The 27,041-nt window shown below is 40.3% G+C and overlaps 1 protein-coding gene across 1 annotated transcript in view; it reads left to right on the top strand.

Annotated features, from left to right (window-relative positions):
* The first annotated feature begins 8,381 nt into the window (after positions 1–8,381).
* The window catches only part of GABRA6 (gamma-aminobutyric acid type A receptor subunit alpha6), a 111,655-nt gene continuing 92,995 nt past the window's right edge, over positions 8,382–27,041 (top strand). Inside the window, exons 1-5 of the mRNA XM_044277834.1 lie at positions 8,382–8,422; positions 8,546–8,667; positions 8,896–8,963; positions 13,632–13,852; positions 16,832–16,914. Of these exons, the coding sequence (XP_044133769.1) occupies positions 8,382–8,422; positions 8,546–8,667; positions 8,896–8,963; positions 13,632–13,852; positions 16,832–16,914 (535 nt within the window). The remainder of the gene's footprint in view (positions 8,423–8,545; positions 8,668–8,895; positions 8,964–13,631; positions 13,853–16,831; positions 16,915–27,041) is intronic.

Below are 27,041 nucleotides of genomic sequence, written 5' to 3'. Positions count from 1 at the left end.
CGGTTTTACGCGCATTCCTTGCCTCGCACATGTGCTGATTTTGGTGGTGCAGAGATTCCTTAAAAACTACCCCGATATGTCAGAGCTCCTGCATAAAGTGCGGGCAGTCTGTACGCACTTTCGGCGTTCTCACCCTACTGCTGCTCGCCTGTCAGCGCTGCAGCGTAACTTTGGCCTTCCCGCTCACCGCCTCATATGCGACATGCCCACAAGGTGGAACTCCACCTTGCACATGATGGCCAGGCAATAGTGGAGTTTCAGCTGCAGCACGCACGGGTGAGTCGCTCGGCGGACAGCACCACTTCACCACCAATGACTGGGCCTCTATGCAAGACCTGTGTTCCTTGTTGTGCGCGATTCAAGTACTCCACCAACATGGCCAGTGCCGATAACGTCGTTCTCAGCGTTACTATTCCACTTCTATGCCTCCTTGAAAAAATGCTCCTGGCGATGATGGAAGAGGATGTTGCACAGAAGGAGGAGGAGGAAGCGGGATCATTTTGTAGGGTTTTCCGGCCAGTCATTTCCAAGTGGCTCCGAGGGTGGGTTCCTTCACCCACAAACCCAAGGTACACAATTGTCCAGCCATGGCACAGTTCTGGAGGATGACGAGGTAGAGGATAAGTATGAGGAGATGGAGGAGGAGGAACCATGTTCACAGCAGGGTGGCACCCAGACCAGCTCATGGCCATCACTGGTGCGTGGCTGGGGGGATATAGAGGACACATCCGATACACCTCCCACAGAGGACAGCTTTTTGTTGCCTCTGTGCAGCCTGGCACACATGAGCGGTTACATGCTGAAGTGTCTCCGCAACGACTGCCGAGTTGCCCACATTCTAACTTGTGCTGATTACTGGGTGGCCACGCTGCTGGATCCGCGTTACAAGAACAACATACCGTCCTTAATTCCCTCACTGGAACATGATTATAAGATGCACGAGTACAAGCGCACGCTGGTAGACGTGCTGCTGTAGGCATTACCACCTGACAGCGGTAGCACAGTGGAAGCACAAGGCGAAGGCAGAGGACAAGGAAGAGGTCGCCAACACAGCTGGGGCACCGCCAGCACCCTTAGAAGACAGGGTTAGCATGGCCGAAATGTGGAAATTCTTTGTCAGCACACCACAACAACCAGCACCACTAGCTGATATGGAACGTCTTAGCAGGAGGCATCATTTCACCAACATGGTGGAGCAGTATGTGTGCACATGCCTACACGTACTGAATGACGGGTCTGCCCCATTCAACTTCTGGGTCTCCAAATTGGGCACATGGCCTGAGCTTGTCCTTTACGCTTTGGAGGTTCTGTCCTGCTCTGCAGCCAGTGTATTATCTGAATGTGTGTTTAGCACGTCAGGGGGCGTTATCACAGACAAGCACAGCCGCCTGTCTACAGCCAATGTGGACAAGCTCACGTTTAATAAAATGAACCAGGCATGGATCCCACAGGACTTGTCCGTACCTTGTGCAGAATAGACATGTAGACTGGTCATAACCAGCCATTGTTATACTACAGCACAATTGCTCATTCTTGCATTTTGGATATTTCACACTCTTTTGGAGTGTACCCTAATTAAAAAAAAAATATTTAAACCAAAGACCAGTGTTGGCTACCTCATCCTCCTCCACCGCCTCTTCCACCTACACCACTATGTCCACCGCCTCCTCCATATGGACCTCCACCTCACAAATCAATTTTTTATTTTTTTTGTACGTATTTTATTTTATGTAATTTCACTAATTTGTCTGTTACATTTTCGGGTGAAATTCACCAATTTTAGCGTGTGATATACCACTGCTATACCTTGTAGACAGGCAAAAAAAAAAAAACACTAATTTGTCTGTTACATTTTCGGGTGAAATTCACCAATTTTTGGGTGTGATATACCACTGCTATACCTTGTAGACAGGCCAAAAAAAAAAACCACTAATTTTTCTGCTACATTTTCGGGTGACATTCAAAAATTTTTGCCGTGAATAATCCTCTGTTCTGCATAGGTGACAGGGACCGAAAAAAAAAATATATATATCTGTTCCATTGGTGGGTGACATTAACTCATTTCTGGTGATGAAAAACCCCTGCTCTGCAAAGGTGACAGAGGATTACATTTCTAAAATTCATCTTTAATTGGCCCTTTTATTTGATCCTTCTGCTTTAATAACTTGTCCCACATTTCTGCTCCATTCCATTGCAGCCATTGCCCTCCCTTGGATGAGGTCTCCCTTTCTCACACTCCCTCTCCGGCATGAAACCCTCATTCGCTGATAACTGCGATCAACATGGTAGGCTCAGAAAAGAACATCGAAAGTTGATAGAGAAGATATCCAAATGGATTGTCGACGTCACAGGGACGTGCGATCAAGCAGAAGTTATCTAGAGTCAACAAAGCGGCAGCAGGTCCTCTCCTGGCTAACATTTCCAAATCCTAAATACCCCAGTGACATTCCCTATAATTTTTTTGTATTAATGATTCCAATAACAGGGCATCTTAAGAGTCCTGTATTGTTATTTATCGCCACTAAATCACAGAGTCGGGAGTGGATAATTGCCACCAGCCCCCTCCTTTCCTTCAATTCTTCCGTTTTAATAGCTTCTCCCACATTTCTGCTCGATCACAATTAAATTTTCTCTATTGACCTCCCTTGGATGAGGTCTCTCTTTCTCACGCTCCCTTTCTGGCGTGGAACCCTGATTCGCCGCTAACCGTGATCAACATGGTAGGTCGCAGAAAAGAACATCAAAAGTTTATAGAGCAGATATCCAATTGGATCATGAACATCGTGTGGACGTGACATGGTGGGGCAGTATGTGTGCACATGCCTACACAAACTGACTGATGGGTCTCCAAATTGGGCACATGGCCTTAAGAGTCCTGTATTGTTATTTATCGCCACTAAATCACTGAGTCAGGTGTGGGTAATTGCCACCAGCCCCCTCCTTTCCTTCAATTCTTCCAATTGGATCATGAACATCATGGGGAGGTGTGACATGGTGGGGCAGTATGTGTGTACACGCCTACACAAACTGACTGATGGGTCTCCAAATTGGGCACATGGCCTTGAGTCCTGTATTGTTATTTATCGCCACTAAATCACCGAGTCGGGAGTGGGTAATTGCCACCAGCCCCCTCCTTTCCTTTAATTCTTCTGTTTTAATAGGTTCTCCCACATTTCTGCTCGATCACAATTAAAGTTCCTCCATTGACCTCCCTTGGATAAGGTCTCTCTTTCTCACGCTCCCTTTCTGGCATGGAACCCTGATTCGCCGCTAACTGTGATCAACATGGTAGGTCGCAGAAAAGAACATCAAAAGTTTATAGAGCAGATATCCAATCGATCACAATTAAATTTCCTCCATTGACCTCCCTTGGATGAGGTCTCTCTTTCTCACGCTCCTTTTGTGGCGTGGAACCCTGATTCGCCGCTAACCATGATCAACATGGTAGGTCGCAGAAAAGAACATCAAAAGTTTATAGAGCAGATATCCAATTGGATCATGAACATCATGGGGACGTGTGACATGGTGGGGCAGTATGTGTGCACACATACACATAGGCGTGTGCACATGGTGGGGCAGTATCTGTGCACACGTAGGCATGTGTAGGCGTGTGCACATGGTGGGGCAGTATGTGTGCACACGCCTACACAAACTGACTGATGGGTCTCCAAATTGGGCACATGGCCTTAAGAGTCCTGTATTGTTATTTATCACTACTAAATCACTGAGTCGGGAGTGGGTAATTGCCACCATCCCCCTCCTTTCCTTCAATTCTTCCGTTTTAATAGCTTCTCCCACATTTCTGCTCGATCACAATTAAATTTCCTCCATTGACCTCCCTTGGATGAGGTCTCTCTTTCTCACGCTCCCTTTCTGGCGTGGAACCCTGATTCACCGCTAACCGTGATCAACATAGTAGGTCGCAGAAAAGAACATCAAAAGTTTATAGAGCAGATATCCAATTGGATCATGAACATCATGGGGACGTGTGACATGGTGGGGCAGTATGTGTGCACACGCTTACACAAACTGACTGATGGGTCTCCAAATTGGGCACATGGCCTGCACTTGCCCTTTACGCCTTGGAGGTACTGGCCTGCCCTGCAGCCAGTGTATTGTCTGAACGTGTGTTTAGAACAAATGGAGGGGCTTATCATAGGTTATATTTCCCAATATTTTGGGGTGTACCCTAATGTAATAAAAAATAAAAATAGATTTAAAACCAAAAATCAGTGTAGGCTACCTCCTTCTTCACCACCGCTTTCACCTACACTGCCACATTCACTGCCTCCTCAACCTCCTACTCCATATGGACCTTGTTCTCATAGATCAAGATTATAATTAATTTTTTTATGTATTTTACATTATTTAAAGTCATTTCTCTATCCACATTTGTTTGCAGAGCACTTGCCATGCTCTTAACCACATTTTGCTGGCATTTGCAGCCATCTAGCCCTCTTCCATGACATTTTTAGAGCCATTTTAGTGCTAAAAAGTTCAGGTCCCTATTGATTTCAATGGGGTTCGGGTTTGGGGTCAAATGTCCCGAACTCAACTTTTTTGTGAAGTTTGGCTGAACCCGTCGAACCCGAACATCCAGGTGTCCGCTCAACTCTAGTGACGAGTCGACCATGTTTGATGTAAATTCCTCATGACAGCCCTCAAATATACGCCACCACCCAGAACAAATCATGGTCCCTGTCTTACATAAATACAGTGGCATAAAAGGCCTTTTATGTCTGTTGAATGCCTAATGTTTTAGGCCTGTACTTGCCGACAGTTACATATTTATCCTGTGACCGCCTAATGTACCTCCAGCCACAGAATCCAAAGTTCTTTGCTGTCAGGTGAATGCCTATTGGCTAATTTTCGGGGTCTGCAGTGTCCGGCAGTTCCATTTTTATCCTGTGACCGCCTAATGTACCTCCAGCCACAGAAATCCAAAGTTCTTTGCTGTCAGGTGAACGCCTATTGGCTAATTTTTGGGGCCTGTACTGGCCAACAGTTACATATTTATCCTGTTACCACCTAATGTACCTCCAGCCACAAAATCCCAAATTCTTTGCTGTCAGGTGAATGCCTATTGACTAATTCTTGATGCCTGTACTGGCCTACAGTTACATATTTATCATGTTAACGCCTAATGTACCTCTAGCCACAGAATGGGGCCCAACACGACCTTGCGGTTCACAAACATTTTATTATTGAGGTTTGGCGATTTATCCAATCGATTATCATTAAAATGTATAAAATGCTGCAGACTTACAAACAATAAGAACAACTATATTTCTTGTTTTCTTTTAGCATTTGTTTCTAGGTTTAGTGTTCTTTGAACAAAGCACTGTAAATGTCCTTTATCATTTAAATCATAATGCACTGCTCAAAAATTTCAAAGGGATATCAACAAAATAAGGCATCTTTTTAAGTTCTTACAATGTTCTCTCCATAGTGGCTAACCTTCTTGTTTCTACAAAGCTTAGTCTAAACAAGCTTCATATACATAAAATCATTAAAAATGTCCACCACTGGCTAACTCAGTAGGAGTCGCACAATTACAAATCTATTGCCTTTCAATGAAGAGCACTAAAATCCAGCAATGTAGTTTCACTAGCAATATAAAAAAAGATAAAAGTAGGCCTTTCTGCAAATTGCATAGCCCATACTAAAGAAGCTATATACATTTTAGATGAATTTGATGATTACTTGTTTATCTTTGTTTACTTAGTAATAAAAGCTGTTGTTTTAACTTTAACAATCCCAGTAGTAATTATCCTCTTTATATCTACTTTGAGTGTGACTAAATGTTTACTTTGTCTGTTTGTAGATTTACATTTGAGCATTTTAAAGCACCAGTTAACTAAGCAAAGTAGTTATAAATTAGTCATCTTTGAAATGAATCAGCTCATTTCCTAATTGATGCAAGTATAATGAAAAAAACTGATGCTATGCCTATTTCATTCTCTGTTCGTATCCATGCATATGTCAGGATAACCAGACATTTCTTAAAAAGTCCTCCATATGCCTCCTTATGAAACCAGAGGCATACATAGGTAAACTAGGGCCTCACAGACATCTATGGATGCTGTATTCTAGTTCCTGAAAGGTGTTATTGGGTTTCTAAAAATAAAATAAAAAGATCCTTAGATGCTATAAAAAAAAAAAAAAAACAGTACTTACCTGTTCAATCCTTATCTGATCTAATATACGTAGATTCTCTGAACCCCCCCGGTATTTGTGTTTATAGCTACCCAGCACATGACTCCCATTACTGCTGTTATGAAAGCCATGATGCTTGTAGTACAGCATCAGGATTGTCAAAAGTCCAGAAAATTCTGGTCAGTCTGTTAAAATAGGAGACTTTTTCCTGTGTCTGTGAAAAATAGACGTGTCCATGATTTTTTTTTTTAGTTTGGTGGTAATATCATCATTTTACAGCTCACAGTAAATGCTGCAAATGAGATCTTATCAGTATATTGAGCTATAGACATGGATTACTTATAATCGTTATCACTCATTATGGTTTTCCAATTTGTCTGGGAAAAATATTGACTGTCCGTGATTTTGGGATAAATTGTCCAGAAAAAAGAAAAATTCTGGTTGGCTAACTGTACAGAATGTGACTGCTGAGGCAACTGATTTAGTTAAAGCTTTCATGTGATGACCAATTTCAAAGAAATACCTAGGTAAGGGATATCTCTGGAGCATCTTCAGTAGACCAGAGGGAGATTAAAGAGGTGAATAGTGTTTTTAGAGCATTTATGGCTATTTCTTCAAAAATTTCTATAACAAGCTGCTACTGAACTATGTGATGTGAAATTAATAGAGATAAGTTTGTTTCTAAAATACCTATTTGACTTCCTAGTATAAACCCAAATAAATTGATCCTGCCATTAGTGATGATTCAGTGGTTGCACTTGAACGGTTGTACATGTCATGACATACCGATATGATAATTAACAACAATAAATAATTTACATGAGATTAAAAGAGGTTATATGATATCCCAAAAATATGGTTGCCTTTTCCAAAAGTAGCGGTCTCCGATCAGCCGCAGACCTGCTGCTTAGCTTCGGGAGCGAGGATCTGTGTTTGATCTGTGTTTGACCTCGTTCCCTTTGCTAGCTGGGAGGCTCCCTGCTCCTAGGTCTGCCTTGAGCACCGAGCTGATCACTCGGTGCTTGACTGGTCGGTCTGTCGGTCATGTGACGCTGGCCACGTCACATGACCCTCACTCCCCACTATAAATACAGGCAGCCTGGGCAGCCTGCTGGCCACAGGTTGCCTGTTAATTTAGGTTCCTGCTAGTTGTTGGATACCTGTGTACTTACCTGATCCTGTTCCCTGACGATCCTTTGCCTGCTCCTCCTGTACTGCGCATTCTTCCTGGTATATTGACCTCGGCTTCCACCTGACTATTCTTTGCAGACTCCTTTGGTACTTCTCGACTCTCCTGGTATTTATGACCCCGGCTTATCCTGACCATTCTTTGCTTATCCCTCTGTACTGCGTTGTCCTCTTGGTTTTGACCCGGTCCGTTCACTATCCGTTATTTGTCTTGTCTGTCTTTCCCGCACGTATCCTAAGTTAGGGACTGCCGTCCAGTTGTCCCCTGTCATCAGGACTCGTGGGTAAAGTAGGCAGGGCCAGGGGTGAGGGTGGAGCCCAGTGGTCACTATCCTCCCCCCTGTGTGTGTGTGTACGTGACCGTTACACATTTGCTGTGTATGCTGTTGCATTTCAGCCCCATTTACTCTCCAGCTACCCTTTAATAATGTTATATTACTTTGGGCTTAATAACAATTTAGTATCATTAAAATAATAAATATGATGTTAAAACGAATGACTGCTTTATTACGCCTAGATAAATATGCAAAATTATATAAAATCAGTTTGGCATCCAATGTTTTAAAAACAGTTAGAGGTGATTGTTTTTCTACACATTGCAATGAGAATTAAACATATTGGATGCAAAACTATTTCAATACACATGACCAGAGCAAGGGCCATTTCTTTATCAGCGAGATACCATGGCTTGTCCAGATTTCCTAACGGGTCCCTGCTAATTCTATGCCAAAACTAGCTGTGGATATCTTCCTTTTAATCTCCCATAATGCCTTATTCGATTATTGTCAATGTTCTCCAACCGTGTACTGTCCCTTCAAACATCTAATTCCCTCAGCTGAGCAAGTCAGTTGAGTCTTTGCCTTGAGAGGGAAATCAAAGAGCAAAAAAGGGGGAGAAAACCTCCATCTGCACTACACAGTTCTTCATCAAAATTTAGATGGATTATTGAAAAAGAAAAGGGAAACCTATGGCATGTGAAGCTTACCACGGGTGACTGCTTAGAGAAATTTTACTGAACATTTAATCAGCACCGAGGCATGGCTTGGCTGATCTTATGGATTTACTACGTTGCTTTATGGTAAGTGAAGAAATTAAATTAAGATATATATGGTATACTAACAATTAGTGATGTCTAGGCATTGTAAAAAAGCTTTTATGAATGCTGAACGAAATACATATATCAACATTCATCTGTTCATAGGACAAATAAAGCAGGTATTGGAGATTCTTCTGTCAATGACAATGTTTTCTCTGAAAATATCACACGCATCTTGGATACATTATTGGATGGTTATGACAACAGACTACGTCCTGGATTTGGAGGTAATTTTATTTAAGTTTCTATTGATAGATAGTGATGTCTGTCTATCTATCTATCTACCTTTCTATCTATGTCAGAACTGTAATATTAGTGTTCTCAGAGAAAAATAATTAGAAACATGCATGCTATATTTATTTATTTTGTTACTTATTTTGTTTTATGAGCTATCATTTTATGTAAATTGTGTTATCTCCTTTAATCACTAATATAATTTTTTTTAAATCTATTAGGTCGTGTCACTGAAGTCAAAACTGATATCTACGTAACAAGCTTTGGTCCAGTTTCAGATGTGGAAATGGTAAGATTTTTTTTTATCTTCTAGACTAGTAAATATTTGTAGTTACTGTGTTCTTTCACGTTACGTCAGTAGTGCTTAAGAACAATGATTAGAAAAGATTACTCAGTATAATCTTCTTGCCAGTATATGCCACAGATGGTATTTGTACCGTAATTCTACAAATGTGCTTTATATAGACATAACTGTTAACTAATGTAAATGATTACATAATAAAACAATGCTAGCTTTTTATTAGGGTCAACATAAAATAGATAAAAATGATTAGAAACTTAAGGTTTTCAAAGTCATTGATCAATTTCAATACCTACCTAATAAAAAAGTTCAATTTGCATGCTTTTAACTAAGAAAATTAAAACATATGTCTTTGAACAATGCATGTTATTCTACTGATGACTAGTGTAGATCACAAATATTCAAATAGAAAATTTATATCGTGAATATTGGCACTTATTTGTAATTTTGAATATTTGTAATTTTGAATATTTGAGATTTTTTTCGTAATCAGTACACATGATCACTCCCTGCTTCTAGCTTGTGGGCCAATGAGAAGGATGCAATATCTTTGAATTTTCGTAATGAGAATTTTCGTAATGAGAATATTCGTAATGCAAATTTTTGTTATGAAAATCAATGAGATTGTGAGATCCGATGGTATATTGTAACCCCCAGGCATTCCTATGGTGATGGGGACTCTTGTCGGGGAGGAGTATGCCAAAGTGGAACAACTGTACAGATTTAAAAAAAAAAGACAAATATTCTAAAAAACTAATATATTTGTTTTTTTTATATTCATAACATTCAAAAACAAGAATATATAGCAATATAGCGAATATAAAAAAAACAATATAGAGCAATATAGCTAATATAGTGCCATATTCTTCTTTGTATAATAGTTGTAATTTTTTTCTCATCTGAAGTTCAGATTGGAAAAAAAATATAAACTATAAAAAAAGATTATAGCCCTATATTAGCTAAATTGTTCTACATTTGTTTTTGTTTTTCAAATATTCTCTATATTGCTATATATATTCTTGTTTTAGAATATTACGAATATTTGAAAAAAATATATATTGCACTATATTGAATATATTAGTTTTTTTAGAATATTTGTCTTCAGCAGGAAGGAATCATGACTTCAGATGGAAAAAAAGATGAATATTCTAAGAAACAAATATATTCGATATAGTGCTATATATTCGTTTTCCAAATATACTTGTTTTAGAATATTATGAATATATAGCAATATAGCGAATATTAAAAAACAAAAACAAATGTAGAATAATTTAGCTAAAAAAAGGCTATAATGTTTTTTTTTTAATAGTTGTAATTTTTTTCCAATCTGAACTTCAGATGAGAAAAAAATGACAACTATTAGACAAAGAAGATTATAGCACTATATTAGCTAAATTGCTCTTTATTTGGCTTTTTTTGAATATTTGCTAAATTGCTATATATATTCTTGTTTTTGAATATTACAAATATTCTAAAAAAAACAAATATATTAGTTTTCTAAAATATTTGTCTTTTTTTTTAAAATCTGTACACTTGTTCTACTTTGGCATACTACTCCCCGACAAGCGTCCCCGTCACCATGGGAACGCCTGGGGGTTAGAATATACCATGGAATCTGAGTTTTCACGATCTCATTGATTATCTTTACAAAACTTAGCACCACAAAAATTCTCATTATGAAAATTTGTATTACGAAAATTCACAGTCAACACTACTCCTAACAAATATTTGAATTTGTGAATATTCTAAGAATATTCTACAAAATATTCACAAAATATCGCAAATTCAAATATCACCCCTGCTGCTCATCACTACTGATGACTGAGAAACAAATTGTTTGCTTATTTAATATTGGTATATTCTAGTAAATGCTAAATTGGTACAGCTCCTGTTTGTTTTCAGTATATATGAGTAATATACAAAAACTACCTTATAGTTAAATAGTAGGTGAAACTAATGCAACCCTGTTATCTATGTAGTCCACAAATTGTAGTGCTATTGCAATTGCACAGTTGATCTCAATTAAGTACTGTGCTCTACATCTTCTAAAATGGTAGTTCAAAAATTTAATCACATAGAAGAAAGCCATAATTGTAGCATTCACCAAAAGTCCATAAAGCAGACATCATTATTCCAATACATATTAAAATAAATAATGGAGTGGATAAATGCAAGTAGCAAGGTTAATGCAGGTAACAAACATGAGCAGATATGTGGAGAGAAGCGTGAGACAGGACAGTTACCTGGCTTAACCTTGTATCTGTCCACTAGAGATGAGTGAATCGATTCTAGACTAGTTATGAATTTCTCAAAAACTCCAGTTTCCACTGAATCAGAATTTTTGGGTAACACATTAATTGCACAAAATGGCAGCCACTATTTCACAATTCTGAAAACAGAGTATAGGAAATCTTCCACAAAAAAGGGATAATTGTAGAACATTGTTAATAAAAAAATAAAAAAAAATAAAAAAAAATCTGACAATGCAGTATGTTTTTAAGCGGCTATTTGTTACCATCAGCTACTATCCATTTACCCATAGCCATTTTAATTGCAGTCATTATCTTGTAAGTAAAGAGTCTGAATGAGGATGGAGACAGTCCGAGGAGACTTCAGAGTGTTATACATGACTTTTCAGGGCAATTTATTTTGGACTGAATTTATTCAGTTCAGACTTGATGGCTGATTCAGGCAATCAAACCCAAAATAAATTTGGGGAAATTTTCTCATCTCTGGTATCCACCTTGTCATCTGTTACAATATGGACCACCATATCTTCTGCTACGATATGGATTGAAATAAAGATGTCTTACTTTATAGACTTTTGGTGAGTGTCACAAATATTCCATTAATTATGTATATTTTGTAAGGAATATAGGCCCTAATTTATCAAACTAGTTTTGTCTCTATTTTGGATTAGAGTGTGATTTTTTTGTTCTTTTCATTGTAAGAAACATTTATCAGTAGTTTTACAACTATTGTTTTTGTGCCTGTATTTATGAGTTTCATAAATACAGCTTTTTTGTGGGAGTTGGAGTACATTGGTTTTTGCTATTATTTATCATAGGAAAAGTCCTAAAAATTGTCTCAACTGCACTCCAATCCTGACCTGCTGTAGCTGTGGTGGGTGAAAATAAATCAGAATGTGATAATTTGCCTGTGCTAACTTTAACAAGTGCTTTGACAAATTTGGCACACAGACTGCTACCTTTACAAAAATAGACAAACGTGAAGACACATTCTATTTGTCCCCTGTTGATAGACCAAGGCCATAATGCTGAACCAATTACTTAGAAATAAGTGGCTTATATTAATTTTGTTTGTTGAAATGGCATTTTATAAAATAGATCAGTTATTCGTGAAGTCCACCATGCCCACAGGTGGCCATGGAGATGTTTTTACAATGGTTGTAGAGATTTGTAAAGTCAAGTATAAATTGTGCCAATGATAAGAAACAGTCTACACATGGAAATGATGTTCAGTCATAAAGAAAATATTTGTGATTGTTGTAGTTATAGGGCATATGTTCACCATGAAATAAGTCTCAGGAAAATGTGTAGAAGTATGGCAAAGGCATTATTATTGTCTAAAATGGCCTCTCAAGATTTTTTCACTGGGACTCCACCAGCATGAACATTGCAATATAATAGGTCTCACCAGTAGACAAGGTTCATTCCATAAAAATATTATTTCATTTATATTATATTTAAAGGTTTAATAAATCTATATTAACACTGAAATAAAAACAAAGAGTAAATTATGATGCTAAATGAGATAGTCTTGCCTTTAAATAAAAGCTCATTCTGCAAGGATGATCCACATATGATTATTCTTGTGAGTGAGGCTCTCCTTACAGTTCAAGAAGCCCTGACAGATCTGTGCCAGATCAGAAATTGTTTTAAAGATAAGAATTGTTTGCATTAAGAGACAGAAAGCCGATAAAAGAGCCGCCACAGTCAACAAGCTATGATCTCTATTAGAATAGGACATGTATAATTTAATAAAACTTAAGATAAATAGTTTTAAGATATTCTATGCTTTTTCCTTAAATTCATATAGAATATGAGATAAAAAATGGTTTCACATTTCATTGGATGCCCTATTACAGTGGTTGTGCCCTAAAAGCTTTGCTTCTGGGTGAGAATACCTCCAGAACTTGATACTACATAGAGGCTAGATATGGCGACATATGAGTTCCTATTCTGTAGGGTAGAACAAAAGTGACATTTTCTAATTACAATATGAAAAATATTGTTTTCTGATATTGTAATGTTATCTGATTATATTACATATTAGATTATTAAATTGATAATCAATTAGTAGTCACCAAAGTAATACACGGTATAATAAATCTTCCTATTTTTAAAGTATTATATATTTGCATAGAATTATTCTACAGGTTTTCAGCTAATTTGCCTGAGAACATTCAAGTCATTTTGTACTGCTTGATTAAGTTTTTGTTCACTGAGACGTTAAGTAAAAGACTCATTCCCCCTGCCCTTGTAGTGGCTTTTTTAAGTAACTGCTTAATGGTAATAGGATTAAAATCATCAAGCAGTGACAGAAGTGTGGCTAACATGCTAGTTAAGTTGTCTATTAAATTACTAGGTCTGGTGTTTTGGCCTGAAACCTTTAATGGTCTTAATTTTCCTCCAGGAATACACAATGGATGTTTTCTTCCGACAGACATGGATTGATGAGCGCCTAAAATTTGATGGCCCCACAGAAATACTTAGGTTAAATAACTTAATGCTCAGTAAGATTTGGACTCCAGACACTTTTTTCAGAAATGGAAAAAGATCTATCTCTCACAATATGACAACCCCCAATAAACTCTTCAGAATCATGCAGAATGGGACAATTCTCTACACAATGAGGTGAGAAAAAAATTTCAAACAGCTTTAGGCCTGAGCTGAAATCATTTCTGTACATTTAAAATGCTTTTTTTCTGTCTCTATTTGACATTTTTAAGTGGTATATACTAAATCACCCGTAAATATCAAAGCATAACATGATGTTAAACTTTAGTTGACCTTAATAATTAGTGTTAAAAGGCAGACAAAAAATAGGTCATCTGGAAGGCTTTATTACAGTAGGCCACCAATTAATTAATTTAGAAGATGACACATTTGGACAAAATTATGAAAATCAGTTACGATAGCAAGCATATATAGTGGTGCTCTAGTGATCACTGACAGCCACAGAATAAATAGACTTAATACTTCATTCTTCCAAGAATCTATATTTTTAAGAGTCAAGATAAAAAAAAAATGTCTCATATGATTACCTGACAGACCCATATTGGAATACATTATGCACCTTTCTCGTGAAGTGCTTACACTTTCCTGGTTAATGGCATGATAATTCACTATTACAGGGCAGGGGAAGCAGAAAGTGATTGATATCCCCTTTGCCTTCCCAAGGTAATGGCATGTACGTGACATATTCATTGACAGTGTAGCTGATGATAATTAAATAGGTAGCTAGGGATGAGCGAACCCGAACTGCAAAGTTTGAGTTTGTACCAAACTATGTGAGTTCGGGTACCGGGACCCAAACCTGGACTTTTTCACTGAAGTCCAGGTTTGGTGTTCGGGTGATTTTATTATTTTCCATTACAACATGGTTTTATCGTAAAATAATAGCATTCTTAAGACAGAACTTTGACCCATGACACATCCATCAGGTGGTACAGGACAGCCAATTGAGAGGTTTCAGCACATGGACATTCCCCCTACCTTGTAAATAAACCTGATCTGGCCGCCATTTCACATTCAGTCTTTTGCCAGTGTGGGGAGAGGTTGCTGTGTGGAGCATGGACAGGCTATTAGGGACACCAAATGCTAGCTAATAGGACCATAAAAGTAATTTTAAGGACTGGTTTAGGTGTGATTTCGATAGGTGTGACTTATTGAGGGGTGTAATATACTTATAATATACTTTCTAACATAGAAAATATATTATAGCATTTGTATTGTGCAGCAGTTGTGTGCGTTTCTGCTGTGATACTGCAGCTACACAGAGTGACAAACGCTATTGGAACAAATAATTTCAACTGGTGTGATATACCAGTTGCCCCCCAAAAAACTGATTAAAGCAGGGGTGTTATATAAAAATTATATACTTTCTATATAGTGCATTTGTTTAGTGCAGGATTTGTTTGCGGTTTCGCTTCGTTACCTCAGCTACAGATAGTGACAAACGCCATTGGAACAAATAATTTCTACTGGTGTGATATACCAGTTGCCCCCCAATAAAACTGATTGAAGCAGGGGTGTTATATACCAATTATATACTTTCTATATAGTGCATTTAGGTAGTGCCGAATTGGTTTGCGGTTTTGCTGCGTTACCTCAGCTACAGATAGGGACAAACAACATTGAAACAACATACTCCCTTGGCCTAAAATAAAAAAAATTCTAGGCTCCAACAGGACATATTTCAGAGAATTTCCCTTTAAGACACATAAAAATGTCTCCTGATTAAGATACATATTTTTTGTTGGAATTTTTGTCATTGAGGGGCTAGTATGTCACTGTCCATGTTGTGGTACTATTTGTACACTTCTATTTGGTGGCTGCATATATGAGCTGAAGGTTTTTCAAGTTTGCCTGCCATTAAAGTGAATGGGGCCCGCCGCGAAACTTGCGGTTTGTAAATCTTCGTGCTTTCGCGTTCGCGAACCGTCCCGGCCGATGTTCGTCCATCACTACTGATCGCGCTGCTGCAGCAGCTTCTTCTAGCTTCACTGAACAGGACCTGTCATGTGCACCATGACGTCACCGTGCTCTCCCACGTGGTGATGTCAACACGCATATTGTAGGTCCTTTGGCAGGTCCTGTTTAGTGAACATAGAAGAAGCTGCTGCAGAGAGATCAAGTGGATAAGGTGAGCTTTTAGTTTAAATTTTTTTTTAACCCCTAAATGGTCATATTGATTTGCATTCTGTCTTACGAACGCTATTATTTTCCGATATAACCATGTTATAATGGAAAATAAAGTTAAGTTCGGGTCCCCAATGACTTTAACTTCCTCGGGTTTGCTCATACTTAGAGGTAGCCCCGCCACTGTAGAGGTGATAATTCATATATCATGGTGTTCAGACTGTTGGAACTCACATAAATCACTAGACTGGAAACCTCCTTTACTGTGATCCAATTGGCTGTTGAACATGAGTAAAGATTATAATTGCATGCACTTGGCTTGTGCTATTTTATAATAAAGTTACTGAAACAGCTGGCTACTGAGAATTGCTCTAAACAAGAGTTTCCAAGAAACTGTACAGCTGTGTACTAGAAGGAAGCAATTAAACCTCCAATGGACTATACTAGAGAAACCTTAATTCCTCCATCTTCTGTGATCAATTGGATTACAGTGAATGGTGGTGGTGAACAAATGGATCCTATGTTAGCAATAGATGGGGGCCCCAGACACCAGCTCACACAAATCATATATTGGTCACTTTACTATTATTGAAATGTATAAATCGGAAGCTCATTTGGTATTAAAATGTACTCTTTTCTGAAGTAGGATACATGATGCTAAACAGTGCCACACTGCACACAGTCCTATAGGATTAGTGTAGTGCAGGAAATGCCAATGACACTATGGTTTGTAAAATCACATTAGTTATTGTTTGTCTTTACTGATGAATAAGAAACAACTTACCCAGGGTCCATCCATTGACCCACCGAGCCAGCCAAGGAAAAGAAGGGCCATGGACATACTTTAACTTTGAATCAATATTTACAATAATAAACCATCACAGGAAGGTAAAATGCTATATAAATAGCAGTACTACTCATACTATAAAAATCATACTAATAGTATACTAAAAATTACTATCTTTATTCCAGGTTGACAATAAAAGCAGAATGTCCAATGAGGTTAATGAATTTTCCTATGGACGGACATGCATGCCCACTTAAGTTTGGCAGTTGTAAGTATAATGAATTCATCCTTCATTGTGAAAACTTTAACCCCTTCCCGACTGCCCATTGACTATATAGGTCCAATGTGCACAAACCCCATGCAGATAGTGCGTACCTCGCTGGGATTAAAGCTCCTGCAATCTAGACACAGTGGGGACCCTAAGGAGAAAACAGGAGTGGTTTCATACCACTCTTGCCTTCTCCAGTGCCGGCAGGAGATCGTGGGAATAGTGCTAGGAGGGAGAGTAGGAAGCAGCTGAGCAGCTTCCTCTATTAGTCCTGACGGTCACGTGACTGCCAGGTGTCTCGGGGCAGTAGAAGAGCTGCAGCATTTTAGAAGACCCACAGGGGGCTGTTTTCTCCAAAAACTCAGGCTTCTGTGGATGCCCAGTTATAGTGGAAACAGTGCAAGTAAAAAAAAAAAAAAAAAAGGCAGTGTCCTCTAGAAGTCTAGAAGTCTTATGTAAAAAATAATAATAAAAATAAAAAAATGTAAAAAAAAAATATTAAAAATGCCATCGCTAATGGAAACCGTCACCATAGTCACCACTGCAATAGTACATTTTGTGTCAGTTTTAATATTTAAGAAATAAAAAGCTAGAATAAAAAAATGACTTTTTAATAAGAAATATCAGCTTTCCCCAAATTAAACCTAAAAAAAGGAAGAAAAAAAATCTAAAAAAACATGCTAATAAAAAGTCCAAGTAAAAAAGTGTCAAGTAAAAAATCACAAAAATTATTTTGGTAGTCAAACAAATAAAAAAAGGGTCGCTAAACCACCACGTGCACAAACTCATGAAAAATTGCCTATACATTTAGGCCTTTTTTAGATCCAGTCATAAAAAGGGTTAAACTATAAGTTATGACATATTTTATGTGCTGCAGATTATTTGAATGATCTTATAAATACAGGTACAAGTTGTTTTTTTTTCTTAAATGTTTTTTTTTTTCCAATTACCCCAAAAAATTGGAAGCTCAAGGAAACTGTATAAAAGAAAGAAAACAAAACACTTTTTTGAAAGTCCCTACATTTTAGCTTTAGTTTTTATGGGTCAGACAACCCCTGTAAATATTTGTTCATTCTAACTGCACTAGCCAGACTTTGAATAGCACTGTTAACACTGTAGTCATGGCTTCTATTTTTACAGAGCTGATTGTGGTCCAGTAGGCATTTGTTTTACTAGAAAGAATAGGGCAACATGAAAATATTGTGAACAGAGCTTAACTGGATTAATCTCTGGTTATAATGGCACTGTGGTTTTGTTATATACTAACCACAGAATATTAAAAGTTAGTTTATTAAATGAGTTATATGGTCTGTTGTCTTTTCCATTGATTTTACTAGTGACACTGACATATTGAAATGGTGTCTTTCTCTGCACAAGCATCCAAAAATTAAGTGTAAATTAGGGTAGAATGTATGTCTGTATTTATACACACAGAAGTGTTAAAGGCATTATCTGAGTATAAATTTTTCCCTTTGCCTGTGCTTCCCCTGATAGGCCCAATAATTTACTAATGCACCTGTGCTACTTTTTATGTCTCACTCCGGAAATTGGGAGAGTAATCACATGTACTGTACCCTATATGAAAACTGTATTTCCTCTGACATCATGACCAGGCCTCTTATGGTACCCTCTTTTATAATATCCCCCCAAATGGTCATGATGTCAGGCCCATGTGATCTTAAAATGGGCTGGTCAATACTCTCAATGAACAAGCAGTATAAGCTGAGTCCACTCAGCTTATGAGTCCAGTCATATTTAAGCTGTGTGGTAAGAAATATTAAGAGGAGTCAGCAAGAGGATGATAGAGGGTGTAGTAAGCAGAATTTTTGACCCAGGGAAAGGTGTAGTAGATGTTTACATTTCTGGCTGATCTGACAGCACACAGTACTATGGGAAGTGTTGTAGCTGCAGCTCATCTACTCACACAGCCTGGAAGTTCGGATTTTAAACAATAGAGCACAGCAGGAGCATGAAGATTGAAGTGAAGACTTAGCAAAAGTTGACAGGTAGATTATTATGGTCTGTGGGATACTAGATGAGGTTTATACAAATTTGTATTTATTTTTTTAGGATCCCTTTTAATTGTCAGAATTCAGTGGTTGTTCTGAAGTTGAAAAAGCCTGGAAAAATGTTATTTGGGAGAGGTAGCAGTATAGTATGGATTTGGAAAGAGTAAGAGGTGTAGGGCTAATAGTGGCAGTAATAGTAGCACCAGTAGTAGAAATTCTGTATGGAAAAGACAAGGCAACAAGTAGATATGTGTGTGGATGTGTTTGGGTACTAGGTGAAATAGTGACAGCTGTTTAGGGGTAATGGTAGTAGGTGTTAGGGAAGTGGCTGTAGGGGGATAAATAGCGGGGAGTAGCAGCTGTGGCAGCAGCCATATGGTATGGAACATGAGGGTAGGCAGGCATACATCTGCAGTGATGTAATGAGGCCAATGATCAATAGCCACCATTAGCAATGACATATTCAAGAGACTCAGCCGAACATGTGTGAAAATTCTCAAAGGCGCATGTCAATTCATTTCGACAAAAGCAATGTTTTCTACACTGGCAGGAGAAAACGTTGTCTGTTTTGGTGTAATGACACCACCTGCTGCACTGAAAACAGTGACAGCACAGCAAAACTAAACTTGGCTTATTTAAGCAGCTCTTTCAATATGGTTGGCCTTGGGGGTTAGGAAACACGGTATGTGCCACGAAAGGCCACAGTCACTTAGAAAACGAGACAGTTTTAAACATAAAAAAATAAATAAAAAATGACAGCTGGACAGCAGGGCAGAAGTATGAATATCATACAGCAGAATAAAATTTGGGTAAAGGGGCTGAACTGTGTGACATTTGCATAATGAGGAGACAATTTTTAAAGAAAAACTATGGGGGGCAGTATACTAGATAAAATATCACTTTTAATAATTAATAGGAGATTAAAAAAACAGCCCCTACAGACAAACTACAAGTAAGACATGTACATACGTGTACACACACACAAACTGGTACAAGGGAGAGACCAGTTGGGTACAGATATGATATAAGTAGTCGGCTGGACCAATGGTGGCAGACCCGGCACAACTGTGTCAATTAAGATCAGCTAGCCCTATTGCCTCCCTGCTTGTCCTGGTCCGCCCTACACAATGTGTCCACGGGACGGGGTCCAAAAAGCCCCGCAAGGGGTGGCCCCGACTGGAACTCTCTTCCTGTATAAGTGACCCTATTGAGGCCCTGACACAGGGAAAACACAAGCCGTCCAAAAGGACAGAAAACATGCAATACATGAAAAAAGTAACCCCACCAACAGATGTATCCCCTAGCAGGGGGATAGGGTGATGGTTATACTTATGTGTCCCGATGCGTTTCTTCACAGGATGCCCCAGAATTCATCAGGGGACACGGGGCAATTACTGCAGGCAGAGTATGGCTGAGTCTGAGGATCACATTAAAAATGCAAAACATACAATAAGTATAATGACATGACATGGATGAGCCCCCATATCGTCAGCCCTCATTGGGCCATGGAGGCAAATCACTTACGTTTTTGAATGGCAGCGGTCGGCATATGGCTCTAATTCCACCATCAAGCTATGACCCAGGGTGGTGGTGTCCGCAGTGGTGGGGTGACCGGCAACTAATGGGGCGAATAACGCCCCCTTATAAAGGCTGTAGGGCCATGTGTAATGTTCCAGGAACCTCCGGCGCCCCCTGATGACATCACGGAACAAGTGAGTCATCCGGTCATGTGACCGGAGGGATCACACTCGCGCATGCGCAGAAACGCTTCCATGCGCTTCATGGGCCCAGGTGGAACGCACAGCTGTACTTCCGCATCACGTGACCGCCGCGATGCGCCCATCTCACAGGCTATTGTACCATCGCGGGGGTCACACGGAGCACAGCGAAACCAAGCTGTCCCCGGTAATCAAAGTAAGCCCTGTCAGGCTAGGTATCCAGAAGGGATGGTGTCACCTTGGGACAATAATAGGGGCATGCACAGCCGTTCCCTTCCTTCCTTAGACAAACGGGTAATAAATCTCTCTTCCCGCGTGCTCTCACAAGTAGAACTCAATTTGTTGGGACGTGGGTTATCGTTTGTTCCAACAAACAAATTTGATATGTTTAGGTGGCATAAATTCCATAAACTCAAGGATAGAAAGGAAAGCCGTTAACTGGGTGTCCCTGTCGACATTCTAAAAGACGTCCATTTCCTCTTTAACCTCGACCGAGTGCCACCTAATGCCGAAGGGCTAGGCCCCTTTACGTCCTTAAAAAATAAAAGCGTTAGGATGCCTCCGATGGGTGACGTATCCTGTGTGGATGTGTTTTTACAACATGTCACCGCAGATCTGACTACCATACACCGTATTCCACCCAGATTTAACTGCAGCAGGGAGGAGAGGTTGGCAATCACAGATCTGGAAAGCGATAAAGATATAATCATCAAACCTTCAGATAAGGGGGGCAATATCGTGGTAATGGATATTCCGGACTATAGAAAAATGTGTTTGTCAATCCTGGAGGATGGGATGGGGTATGAGACACTCCCCAGGAACCCTACCACTAACCTACAGGGGACTCCCTGACTAATGGTGATGAATATGAGTTTTTGTATCCACTCCACCCGGTCACGGCTACTTTCTATTGCCTGCCTAAAGTGCATAAGGAGACCACTCCTATCAGGGGACGTCCAATTGTCTCAGGGGTTGGAAGTCTGTCCCAAAACTGTGGCATATATGTGGACAAGGTGCTACGCCCGTTTGTATCATCATTGCCGTCTCACATTAGGAGAAACACATTAGAAACTGGAGGACACATGCATTGAACCACACTGGTTTTTGGCCTCTGTGGATGTAGAGGCTCTATACTCCTCCATTACACATGAGCGAGGTCTAGAAGCAAGCAGTCACTACCTCAAGACCAGGGGCCAACAATTTAGGCAGCACAACACCTTTACTCTTGAACTGCTAAGGTTCATCTTGGTGAGCAATTTTTTCCAGTTCGACGGACGCATCTACCACCAGCTCAGGGGTAGCTCTTGTGCCCCATCATATGCTAACTTGCTCCTGGGCTGGTGGGAGGAGTCCGTGGTGTTTGCCAAACCGTCACCATGGTTCGCCGGCATGGTCGCTCTCTGGTCACACTACATCGACGATATCTTCGTACTGTGGAGCGGACCAGAGAGCGAGGTTTGAGAGGTTTGTCTCGGAGTTGAACATAAACAGCTTCAACTTGAGGTTCACCTCGGTGATTGTTAAAGACCGTCTCCCGTTTCTGGATGTTGTCATCTGCAGGGACGGGAAGGGCGGCCTTAGCACATCCATATATCGTAAACCCACCTCCACCAACTCCCTACTCAGGTGGGACAGTTGCCACCCTGTGCCCCTTAAGAGAGGAATTCCGACCGGACAGTACTTAAGATTGAAACGTCCAGTGATTTCAAGCACCATGTGAAGGACCTGAGATCAAGATTCCAGGAGAGCGGGTATCCTGATAGGACCCTCAGACTGGCGTATGAAAAAACCAAATTACGTACGCGGACTGAACTTCTCCACCCCTCAACTAATAGGGTGAACGAATCTCAAAGTACTGTCCGGGTGATTGGAACATTTGATGCAGCGGCCACTCAAGTAAGGCGAATCCTGGCACGACACTGGGAGACACTCTTGATGGACCCCAACCTCTCTGATGTGCTAAGTCCTAGTGTCTCACTGACCTTCCGAAGAGGCAACAATCTTCGAGACAGACTGGTGCACAGCCACTTTGCTCCACCAGTAAAACCACGGACGTGGCTGAACACACCTGTGACAGGATGCCACAGGTGTGGACATTGTAGTTTCTGCGGCAGTCTTTCACAAGGAAAGACCTTTGTTAGGGAACCAAATAATACTGTCTACCAAATAAAGGGCTTTATGAATTGCCGCACGGCAGGTGTGATCTACCTAGCAACATGTATATGTGGACTTCGCTATATAGGTAAAACGTTTAGGGAGTTACACAAACGCATATTGGAGCATTTCGGGGACATCCGAAATAATAAAGAAAACCCCATAGCACACCATGTGCAGGTATCCCATGACGGACGCACCTCAGCCATTAGCTTTATGGCCATCGAACGGGTGCTTAAACCCACACGGGGGGGGAGACTAGAACAGACTCCTCTTACACAGGGAGTGCTGGTGGACTTTTACCTTGAATACGGTCGCCTCCCATGTCTTAAATGAGCAATTAAATTTCAGTTGCTTCCTCTAAATACCATTTTTTTCTAGTCTGATCCCTAGCTTAGGTTTTCTTGGTCATTTAACCCCTGTATATTTTTGGTCTAATAGGGGAACAGCGGACACATATTGTCACTTTCCCCTTACATATGAGGGACGGGGAGGGTTTGGCCTTACTGGACCTAAGAGCAGGTTCTCTGCTCTCCTCCCCAGGCCCCATTTTAATTTGATTCTCCTAAATTATTGGAGTTTAGCCCCCCGTTGATTTACTTTTGTGAGGGGGTAACCAAGCTCATACAGCATGCAGACCGAAGGAGCGGCTGTGCATGCCCCTATTATTGTCCCAAGGTGACACCATCCCTTCTCGCGGCGGTCACGTGATGCGGAAGTACAGCTGTGCGTTCCACCTGGGCTCATGAAGCGCATGGAAGCGTCACATGACCGGATGACTCACTTGTTCCGTGATGTCATCAGGGGGCGCCGGAGGTTCCTGGAACATTACACATGGCCCTACAGCCTTTATAAGGGGGCGTTATTCGCCCCATTAGTTGCCGGTCACCCCACCACTGCGGACACCACCACCCTGGGTCATAGCTTGATGGTGGAATTAGAGCCATACGCCGACCGCTGCCATTCAAAAACGTAAGTGATTTGCCTCCATGGCCCAATGAGGGCTGACGATATGGGGGCTCATCCATGTCATGTCATTATACTTATTGTATGTTTTGCATTTTTAATGTGATCCTCAGACTCAGCCATACTCTGCCTGCAGTAATTGCCCCGTGTCCCCTGATGAATCCTGGGGCATCCTGTGAAGAAACAAACGCGTCGGGACACATAAGAATAACCATCACCCTATCCCCCTGCTAGGGGATACATCTGTTGGTGGGGTTATTTTTTTCATGTATTGTATGTTTTCTGTCCTTTTGGACGGCTTGTGTTTTCCCTGTGTCTGGGCCTCAATAGGGTCACTTATACAGGAAGAGAGTTCCAGTCGGGGCCACCCCTTGCGGGGCTTTTTGGACCCCGTCCCGTGGACACATTGTGTAGGGCGGACCAGGACAAGCAGGGAGGCAATAGGGCTAGCTGATCTTAATTGACACAGTTGTGCCCGGTCTGCCACCATTGGTCCAGCCGACTACTTATATCATATCTGTACCCAACTGGTCTCTCCCTTGTACCAGTTTGTGTGTGTGTACACATATGTACATGTCTTACTTGTAGTTTGTCTGTAGGGGCCGTTTTTTATCTCCTATTAATTATTAAAAGTGATATTTTATCTAGTATACTGCCCCCATAGTTTTTCTTTATTGTCTTTTTGAGCAGTACTCAGGGAGGCACCCCTGTCTCTTCCTGACTGACCATCTTCAATTTCTTTGAGACAATTTTTAAGTCTACCTGCCTGGCAAAAAGTCCAACTGGCGGCATACAGAAGAATTACATTTTTGATAATTCAATTTTGTTAAAGATGCAGAACTGTGCCACTATAGACACTTAGCCAAAGGTTTGACAGATAGGAAATGGCAAAAACTGCAGCTGATGGCATAAAGAAGAATGTAATTTTTGAAAAGAATGGGAATGCGCCAGCCACCTGGCCAAAAGTGTGATGGGTGGTATATGGCAAAAACTGTGGCAGATATCACAGAGAAAAAAAATATTTCAGAGAAGATGAAAATTTCAGTGAAGGCGTGGAAACGTTCCACAATTACCACAACTACGTCGTAAAGCAGCAACTGCTAGGCCAGCAACATGGCCAGGTGGAAGTTCAGCTTTCTCACAACCGCATTGTAGAGTGCATTGTAGTTGTAAAAGTTTTCTGAACACACATTCAATTATCGAGGTGGAATCTGAGCAAGAGAATAATTAACTGATAAGGATGCTGATAAGGACACTGTACTGGTTTAGGATATGGTCTGGCTGCCTCAAAGAAAACCTGGAGTAGGAGGACAGACTTGTTCCGTCTGCTGGCCTGTTCTTTGTTTCAACTGGATCTGGTGATGTTGGCTTATAAAATTTTTGCAGACAGCTGGGCAGAAGTAGTAATACTATAAGACATAATTATATTTAATAAAAGGAACAGAACTGCACCACATTTACCACAACTAAGTGGTATGGCAGCAACTGCACCAACATAAACTTGGCCAGGTTTTTTTCATGGTCATTCTGTTATGGATGCTAACGATGGAGTGGAGGACATGAAGGGGGAGGAGGAATCTGAGAAGTTAAAGAAGTGGCTGATGTTGATGACAAGGACACTGTACTGCTTGAGGATGCAGTCTGGCTACCACAAATAAGACGGAGAGAAGGAGGACAAACTTGTTGCAATTTAGAATGCTGGCCAGCTCTAATTTCCCACAGGATCCAGCGATGCCACTTCATGTGTTATCATAGAACCCGATACCTATGTTTGTGTTTGAACAGTGAAGACATAGATGATGCAAGTGAAAGGCTTTTCTTGGATTATGGGGTCATAAAGAGGAGGAGCAAAAGACACGCTGTGACCCCCGGCTGTAAGGCATAGTGTCAGACTCAGAGGAGACCACATCATCCAGCTGTGAATTAGAGCAGGAATGAGCCATTCAGTCCACAATGTCATTCTCTTTGTCTTTGGAATCGTACATTTGCTTGGCAGGCACACCTCCTCCAGGCTGAGATCAGGGAAGGTATTCCATTGCAGTAACAAGCCAAAGACTGCACTAGACTTCTAGGCTTATTAATGGTATATTCTAATTCAGGGCTGCAGGTATTGCAATATACTGATCTTTGTATATTGAATTTGATAAAATGTCATTACTTTATAAAAATTGCTATCTAATGATGGAGGCTTAAAAAATAAAAAAGTTAAAGAAAGTTTTAAAAATTATTAAATCAAATAACCCCCAAATAAACAAAAAAAAAAAAACATCATAGGCATCACCACATCTAAAAACACCCATACTAATAATTAGTGATTGCCTTGTGGTTTGCCCGGCGGTTGGTTTGTGGCAAACTTTGCTCATTCGCGATTAGCCAAACATGCAAACATATGGCGTTATTTGTGGCCGCCATATTCTTTTACATTGTGAAGAGCTTTGACCCATGACACAACCATCAGGTTGTACAGGACAGCCAATTGAAAATTTTCAGCACATGGACATACCCCCTACCTTATAAATAGTCCCAATCTGGCCGCTATTTCGCATTCAGTCTTTTGTCAGTGTAGGGAAAGGTTGCTGTGTGGAGCAGGGACAGACTGTTAGGGACAAAAACACTATCAAATAGGTCCACAAAAGTCCTTTTAAGGACTGGTATAGGTGTACTATTGATAGGTGTGCAGTACAGAAGGGTGCAATACACTTATAATATACTTTCTTACAAAGAAAGCATATTATAGTGGATTTGTATTGTGCAGCAGTGGTGAGCGGTTCTGCAGCGAAACTGCAGCTACACAGAATGACAAACGCAATTAGAAAAAATAATTAGAACTGGTGTGATATACCAGTCGCCCTCCAAAAAATTGATAGAAGCGGGGTGTTATATACCAATAATATACTTTCTATATAGTGCATTTGGGTACAGCAGCATTTGTTTGCGGTTTTGCTGCGTTCCCTCTGCTGCACACAGTGACAAACGGTATTGGAAAAAAATAATTATAACTGTGATATACCAGTTGCCCCCCCCCCCCCAAAAAAACTGATTGAAGCGGGTGTTATATACCAATAATATACTTTCTATATGGTGCATTTGGGTTCAGAAGCATTTGTTTGTGGTTTTGCTGCATTCCCTCTGCTACACACAGTGACAAACGGTATTGGAAAAAAAAAATTCAACCGGTGTGATACACCAGTCGCCCCCTAAAAAAATAGATTGAAGCAGGGGTGTTATATACCTTCTTCCACAAATACTGCTCTTCGATAGAGACTTTTGTCACAGGGTC

The sequence above is a fragment of the Bufo gargarizans genome, chromosome 2, assembly GCF_014858855.1.
Source record: "Bufo gargarizans isolate SCDJY-AF-19 chromosome 2, ASM1485885v1, whole genome shotgun sequence".
Classification (NCBI taxonomy): domain Eukaryota; kingdom Metazoa; phylum Chordata; class Amphibia; order Anura; family Bufonidae; genus Bufo; species Bufo gargarizans.
Note: the sequence above shows the minus strand (reverse complement) of the source record. Positions and strands in the feature narration are given on the sequence as shown.